At 33.2% G+C, this 8530-nt stretch overlaps 1 protein-coding gene and 1 pseudogene across 1 annotated transcript; both read right to left on the reverse strand.

Annotated features, from left to right (window-relative positions):
• Positions 1-423: 423 nt before the first annotated feature.
• LOC132050687 (probable pectinesterase/pectinesterase inhibitor 7) lies at positions 424-2639 on the reverse strand. The gene is made up of 2 exons (XM_059442067.1): positions 2348-2639; positions 424-1682 (listed from the first exon to the last, which is right to left on the reverse strand). The coding sequence occupies exons 1-2, from the start codon at positions 2439-2441 to the stop codon at positions 991-993; spliced, it is 786 nt and encodes a 261-aa protein (XP_059298050.1). The 5' UTR covers positions 2442-2639; the 3' UTR covers positions 424-990.
• Positions 2640-2834: 195 nt separating this feature from the next.
• On the reverse strand, positions 2835-4291 carry LOC132049073 (probable pectinesterase/pectinesterase inhibitor 41; annotated as a pseudogene).
• Positions 4292-8530: the final 4239 nt, after the last annotated feature.

Below are 8530 nucleotides of genomic sequence, written 5' to 3' on the forward strand. Positions count from 1 at the left end.
CAAGACTAGAAAAGAAAGTAGTAAGAAACGATGAGAATAATAAGATTCAAGATAACAATTGCCTAAATATTTCAGATCCCTTGTAGCTATTTATAAATCTGGTAGTCAACTTGTTGGGTCACCACATCTTGGTTATCGGAGGAGGATATCAACTACTATGCCAACAAGTTCAGACAATCAGGTTTTACTGACGGATTAAACGACTATCAAGCTATGGACCTATGAGTTGCCCAGTCATTTTCTTTTTATATTTTAGTATAGGTGTTTACGTGAACTAAGAATTGCGCTGCGTATGAAGGCTGCTGCAATCTCTTTATAGGATGAAATGTCTCTTTATTGGTTCAACTAAAATGAGTATTTTGATACGGACATAGATATATATGTAAAAGATCAACAAACTTTCAGAAAATGTTAAATTTTGAATCCATAATTTAAAAAATACAATGCTTTCAGGCTAAGAATCTCAAAGGTTTAAGCCATCAAAAACCAGAAGAAATTAATGACTACATATATGACTTTTTCTAAAAGTGCTGATATGTCTCTAGCTATTTTTATCATAGGTGCTTTGTTCCCTTATTCTTTTTCAAGTCTTTTTTTTATGCGTTTGGAATAAAGGCAACTTTTTTTGTATTCTAATATATGTGAAATATCACTATATTTACTATTTTTGTAATTATAAGTTTGAATCTATTCCCAAATTGTAAAGCATTAATTCGTCTTATTTTTAAGATTATAAACCTTTGTAGCAAGTAATCGGTCTTACTTCAAGATTACAAAACTGTTGTAGCATGTAATCGTATTTTTAATATTACGAACCTGAAGTAGCTGGTACTCCATCGTATTTTCATGATAACGAACTTGTTGAAGCGGGTAATACTTCTTATTTTCAAGATTATAAATCCCACATTTACATGTAAATATATATCCTTCTTTGAGTGACTTGATATTGTAAAACAATTGTTACACTGACGATGTATATAACTTAAACTCTTATACTAAACCACTAAAATATGGCACTCCAGTTCGTGGCAACCAATCATCTCCAAGTAAGAACTCAGAAACTGTGAAATTTGCAGCATCAGCAGCATCAATAACATGAAAACCAGGCCAAATGACTCTGCCAATCGTAATAGAACCCGGCCCTGTATTATTAAACTCTGCATAATAACTCGTATTAAGTGCAAAATCCCCTGACCATTCTCTCCACCCTAACAGATTCACAAATCCATCGATGAAAGTTTGTGCGTAAATAGTCCTCGAGTACGCCTTCCAAGGCCTACCAAGGTACGTTTGCGTGCTACCGTTGCTGAATTTTAAGTCATCTGCTGGTTTTACTGTGCAATTTTGGATCGAAATCCCTGTGTTTTGATTCGGATCTGATCTGCCCTGTGCTGTGATTGCATTAAACTGTTTTTTTAGCGGGAGTTTCGGGTATATGTTGCAGTTTTGGAAAATTGCAGCAGCATTTCCAAATATGAAATCGACTGTGCCATAAATGTCACATTCTCTGTAAAATTGTCTGAGTGAGTGTACATATAATGTGTCTTGGTACCCATGGAAACTGCAACTGTAGAATGTGGATAAATCTGCACCATTTCGGACTGCAACTGCTTGATGTTTTATTGGTCCAGCTGTGTTTTTGAATGTGATGTTAACTGCAACAAATCCTTGACCAACCACAGCTGCAGAAAAAAGGTTAGACATCAGTTGGTTAAGTTAAAATAGCTCGTTCGCTAGGCCGTTTTCAATAAGGCACCTATTTTTGATGAGTTGTATTGTATCTTGCTGGTAATGAATTTATGTACGCTGATAGTGTAAAGATTTTTATACTATCAGTGATCTTTTATCTATGATAGCAAGTCGTTGGATAGAGGTGGGATCTAGGATTTGAAGTTTATGGGTTTTTAGGCGTCCTCAAGTTAATATATAGTAATAATGGGTTCACAGTCAAATATTTTGTAGATATTTAGTGAATTTCTAAACATATATATAGGATTTGAACAAAGCTACTAGGTTCACGTGATCTAGTAACTGATAAGCTAGCCCCGCCCCTGTCGTTGTAGTAGTATTATTACCAAATTACCGAGTCGTACTAGCTTATCATATCATAAAAATGTATGTGTAATCACTGTATGAGTTTATGTTATGTGTACTAACAAAGAAAAATTCCATACACCATCAGGTTAAGTTGACATATAAAAGAGTACTTCTCTTTATCAAGTTAGATATAGTAACTTAGAAAATCAAGTATAATCTGCTATCATTGGTTGTTTATTCTATCAGGGCATATAACTTAAACTCAAAATTGATTACTGCTCGGAATTTAACAAGTTGTGGAGGTACTTACCAAAAGTAGAAGAATTAAATGTTGTATATCCATCAACATTGTAGCTATGGTTGCCTGTGATAATGGTTTGGTTGATACCATCACCAATCATCATCAAATACTTCTTCTTTTTGGCAATTGAGACATATTCCTCATACACACCAGCAGTAATATATATGAGAAAATAGCCAGTGGTACCATTAGTGATATTTGGAGCAATAGCCACAGCTTCATTTATAGTACTAAAATTCCCACTTCCATCTTGGTTTACAATCACAACATCACTCACCAAAACATGGTCATCATATTCCTGTGTCAAAGTTTCAAATAAAAAACATTTTGTTTCATCAAATAATCTATTGTGCTAAAAAGTATTGCTATAATAACTTCAATTGTGTGGCAAACATTTATAATTAGCTATGACTTTTTTTCTCTCGTAAGTGCGAAATTATAGTTATTGAAGGTATTAAAAAGGGACAATGAAGACCTCGCATAGAAGAAAGTTGTTCTAAAAAACCTACAAAATTTAAAATTAATGCAGACTTAGTTAAAAATAGAGCACAAGAGAGGAAAAGATCCATATAAGTGATATCTACTAGTTGAGAAAAGGTTTTAGTCTTGTTAGAGGACTTCTAATATTATTAGTAGCATTATTACATTTATTTAAATATATTTTCACTTATGTTCCATTTGGCGTCATAATGACATGAGTTGAGCTTAAATGTAACAGCGAAAGTTCATATAGCCAACTCCAACTTATTTGGGACACTCAGTAGAGTTGGATGATTGATTGAAAAAAATTATTTTGGGACTGAGGCGTATTTGTTGTTATTGTAAATTTGTAGATATCTAGGTAATTATCATTAGAATACTTGGCAACAATAGCAAACGAGGAATTAGCTTCGCCAATTTAATTTTGTGGTTAAAAATCAGTATGGAATTGTAAATAGCCATGGAGTTTTGATTTTTGCAGCTATTGTAAGGTACTAGCCACAATGTTCATATTCGTATGATGAATATTTGTAGTTGTATATGCATAATGTTGTTGTGTAACTCTTGTCAAATGTAACATGGTAACTTAAAAAATAAAGTAATAATCTGCTATAACCGATTATATGTTGATAATATAAAAATTCTTTATACTGTCATTGTGTGTGTGTATATATATAACTCATCAAAACCTGGTCATCATCTTGTTGCTGGAGCAGCTTTCTCCTGCTGATTCTTTCAAATATTGCCCTATTTCTTGCAGACATTTTCAACGGCAAGTGGCCATTTCTGAAAGCTGACTTCTTTTGAGTAATTGAATGAGTTTTGGATCCTTTTTTCTTCTTTGGAACCCACCCTTTTGTGACCAAAGCTAAAGAAACACTATGAAGTTTTGTGTCATTGTTTAGAGGGGTTAAAATGTCATTTCTCCCGGGAAAAGAGGTAATTTCTTGGAGACCATCTAAACAAGTTTTTGTATTTGTCAAAATGGCACTTAACAAAGTTTGCACATCCTCTGCTTCCACAATTGGCAAAATATTGGAAGTTTCATTTGATCTTGAAAGTGGTTGAGAGATAATCTATGTTGAGATCAGCTAAAAATTGACAATCTTCGAGAGCGCGAATCGCGGGATTTGTTAATTTTTTGGATTTTCTAAGGTATTTTTGAACATCAGAAATGAACTTACGAGTTGTAGATAAAGATTTGTGAACAGAAAATCGACCATAGTCATAGACATTATTGGAAGTGGCATTTTCAGTTGTTGGGAGCATTGATTTACAGAACTTAGGATGGGGGGTGGATTTGCAAATGGTGGAAGGAGAATCAGGCTTGATATGAGGATTACCTTTTTTTTTGGTAAGGAAATGAGGATTGTCAGCATCACAAGATTGAAAAAATGATAAAAACAGAACAAATATCAGAACAAATATCATAAGATGAGCCATGAAAAGCTTAGTATGATAATTGTTAGCCATGATTTGTAGATCTCTAAATTAAATGGTGGATGTGCATGAAGTGTGTTACTTGGTACTATATATAACAAAGAATTAGAGGCAGCTTAAGTACATAGAGAAGAATAGATTATTAGCGGTAAATTGTTTATGGGGCAATAGAGAGTCAAGCAACTAATTTGCATGGCCATTTTCTGTAAAATGTGTTGATTTTGACGAGGATTTAACTTATATACATTGATAATATAATTAATTTTTAGATTATCAAGCCATTTTAGCTTATTGTAGCTGGTCAGACTTATTATAGAGATTACATGTTGTAGTTTATTTGAAGTACGATTTGAATAAATTTTGTGAGTTCTTGGGTTTCTGAAATGGTGCAAAAAGAACTGCTTCGAATTATTGTTTTTTTATTCTCACCTGTTCTAAAATAGTCGAAGTATTTCGAATAGTTTGTTGACACGATAGAGTCAAGAAGTCAACGACAGAGTCAAGAAAAACCTCTGAAATTATTCCAATATTGAACATATAAGACCTTCAAATCGAATCTCTTGTAAAGAAGATCCTTTGTGTCATGGTTTCCAGAGGCGTATCTAGGATTATAACATGGGTGCACCACTAAAAGAGGGAGAAAGAAAAATGGGAATTGATCCATGTTTCTTTGGGTAAATAACTCAGTACCCAACCAAGTGCACCATTTAGCTTTGGAGAATATTTCATTCGTCCCATTTTACCCTTACTATTAATTGTTCTTGAAACATAAATAGAGTAATATTTCATTCGTCCTAATTTAAGTGTCTTATTTTACTTTTTATCTGTCTGCATCTTTGTATATTTAGTAAGTTGACTATTCAAAGAATATTTTAATAAATTATACTTATCTTTAATTTAGAGCAACAAGATTCAAAAGTCTCGTTTTATTACTTAAATTTTGTGTCCAGTCAAGCTAAGACACTTAAATTGGGACGGAGGAGTAGTTAGGAGATATTTTTGACTATGTTATCCTTGTTTATGTCTTAGAATATATTCCATTTTCATTGAATATTTAATCTATTTATGTGCCATCTCCTCATAATTTGTGGCGGAATTGGTCTAAGGCGGCTGATTAGTTGTGGGATTACACTGGATATGTTATATGTGTCATTTACTAGTAATTGAGGCTTTTGTAGTCTTCAATAACAATCACTACTAAGGGGTTAAATAGGAAAAAAATAATTAATTTTACCTTGAAATTTTAAATGATAAATAATTAAGACATAGACATTTTTAGAAATAATGACGGATAATTTGAGATGGAGCGAGTAGTGTATAAATAATTTTTTTTTTTTTTTTAGATTTCTAGAAATGTATATGTACATGGTTTGAGTAATTACAGGGCAATCTAGGATTAATTAAGTTATGTAGTTAACCTGTTATAGTAGGTTAGCATTTTGCCTAAGTTATCAATTTTAATGCTAATTAATCCATAAAAAAGAAAATAAGGCAACCATGGAGAACATACAGCACAAAAATTTCTATGTAAATGGCATAAAGTACAAATATTAACTAAAGTCGTTTTGGAATTAATTAGCCAAGCACAAGCTACTTTTTCTAAATACACTTTGGACAAAAAGTACTTTAAAAAATATAAGCTACATTTTTAACTTGGCCAAATAGGCTATTTGCAGTATTGTACAAATAAAGTTTCTTTTTTAAGAGTTCTATAAGCATATCCGTATAGTTCGAGTAATTACAGCGCAATTTAGAATTTAGAGACAGAGTTTTGTGATTTTTGTTATGTATTTAAGTTATATAGTTAACCTGGTATAGTAGGTTAGTTAGCTTTTTTGTTAGGTTGTCAATTAATGCTAATTAATGCTTATTACTTTGGAAAAAAATGCTTATCCTAAGTAAGAAGGAGAGCCTTTCCATTTCTTTGATGCATACGGCTTTTTCACGGTGTTTGCTTCCACATTCGCTTGAGCGACGAATACCTTGGCGATAATTCATCTTCAAATATGATTCGCTCTATTTGCCACCTCAAGTGAGTGTGTACAAATGATTTTATAGGAAAGAAGTAGATGGATTAGAGAGAAAAAAATGATAACGATAAATTGATAAAGTAGTTCAAACTATAAGAAAATAAGAGTAATTAAGATTGACTAGAACAAATAGATATAGCAAATACATGGAATTGGATGCTATCACATACATCAAAATAATATTCTTCCTTTAATGGGAAAACAATATTTGTTAAAGATATTGGGAGAAAAATTGCAAGAAAATGTCCTGGGAACCGTCACAAGAAAGCAGGGGTATAAGTAGGGGCTTCTTGAACAGGATGGCTTTTCTAGATGTCCCAAAAATAAGGCCTCAAACTCTCTGTTACTCTTCACGAGTCATATAGGCACTCTACCAGGTAGAATAGTTATGATATCCCCATCAAGATCGAACTCCAACAGGATATGATAGATGGAATGGTAGTTTGTGTTATTTTCAATTAGGACCTTGTCTCCTTTTCGTTATCTTCCGCTCTCTTTGAAATTTACCCGTGACTAAGTTATAAGTGACCTGATTGTAAATATTTTCTGAAAATCAGTGCATAGAACTTAACACTTTTTGTAAATACATATTTACATAGATTGACATGCATTTCCTACTTAAATTTTTTATTTGCCTCTATGAATTAGGTGTTTCTTGTTGGACATGATTGGGGTGCTATTATAGCTTGGCACGTATGCCTTTTGCGACCTGACAGGATCAAGGCACTGGTTAATATGAGTGTTGTCTTCCAACCCAGGAACCCCAAGAGAAAGCCTATTGAATCTATGCGTGCTGTCCTCGGGGATGATTACTATATTTGCAGATTTCAGGTTTCTTCCAGCATCCTTCTCTCCTTTCCTTAACTCCGCTAATTTCAGCTCTGCAAATTAATTTCAACTTGGATAAAGGAGGGGAGGTTAAGTTGAACGGAGATTAAAGATAGTCTAATAGAGGAATATACAGTCAAACCTCTCTATAACGGCGTCGTTTGTCAGGACACCTTTTGGCTGCTATAACGAGATGTTGTTATAGAGAATATATAATATAACATGAAAGATCGGTTCCACCGAAAACATGGCTATATGTTTTTATAGAGGATGAATGTCATAGAGAGGTCCATCGTGTTACTATCTAGATGATTCACATAGCGGAGCTCCATTAAAATTGTTTGGAAAAGTTTAAAGGATTCATATAGCTGCCTGCAACTAATTCAGGATTGAGGAGATTTTTTAATATGATCTTCCTTACTGCATGCACTTAAGGATAAAGTCAAGATTTTGGTAATATCATTGCTTCCAATTATTCTGTGTCGAATGCCTCTTCTGGAAAGTAAGTGTTCGAATTGTATTGGAGGTAATCATATAGGTTCTGCTATTTTGGGGTTCAAGTATGTGATATCTGGCATAAGGTGTCTGAATTGCTGTATGATTTCTTTGTTTCAATAGCCTTTCATTCTTTTGCCTTTCTGTAAGCTATGATGTTAGTTGGTTATGAGTCCTATAAAGCAGGAATTTTTGGTGAAAGACCATAAGGAAGAGTCCAGAACTAGCTGTTGATACCAACAATAATTTCCCCTACAAATTTAAGCTTGTGGTTTGCGGTTATTGCATAGAGTCAAGTTTCTGCTCGTGCGCACCCAAAGGGTAGCGGCTGCGGGTTCCCATGTCATAAAAAAAAATTTAAGCTTGTGGTTGTCCTGACGTAAAAGATGCTCATCTTTCTCTGTTTCTTGATGGTAAATTAGCAAAAAAGCACAAAAATGAGTTTATTGCAGATGCTTCAATTGAGTATTTGTGTCAAATGAAGACTTTGAAACTTGTTGTCTAAAATAAGTCATAGATATTTGTGTGGCTATAAATATCTCATTAAGGGTAAAATGGGCATTTTAAAATTAAATTGTTACTAAATATAGATTTGGGACTGACTAAAAAGGAAAAAGTGTCACAAAAATTGAGACAGAGGGAGTATATCACAAATAGGATACAGAGTTTTTGGGACCACTAAATGTTGAATGCTTTAGGGGATCAAATTAATTAAGATATTTGGTGAAATGATTCAACAAACATATCTTCTCATAATTTACGAATTCTTATTTGGCCCTTTCTCATGTTGATAATCTTCATGCTTCCGATTATTGCGTTGCAACTTTCAGATGATCACCGAATATCTTTGACAAATCTTGTTCATTTTTGTTGGAAATACCTAAACATTCAAATTTTCTTCTAAACATTTGTTAAATAG

Source organism: Lycium ferocissimum, chromosome 3, assembly GCF_029784015.1.
Source record: "Lycium ferocissimum isolate CSIRO_LF1 chromosome 3, AGI_CSIRO_Lferr_CH_V1, whole genome shotgun sequence".
Classification (NCBI taxonomy): Eukaryota; Viridiplantae; Streptophyta; class Magnoliopsida; order Solanales; family Solanaceae; genus Lycium; species Lycium ferocissimum.

Coding starts and splice junctions, on each gene's coding strand:
- LOC132050687 (XM_059442067.1), bottom strand. CDS start 2,441: ATGATGATTGGTGATGGTATCAACCAAACCATTATCACAGGCAACCAT. Junction 1,683..2,347: donor ATTTAATTCTTCTACTTTTG/GTAAGTACCTCC, acceptor TTTTTTCTGCAG/CTGTGGTTGGTCAAGGATTT.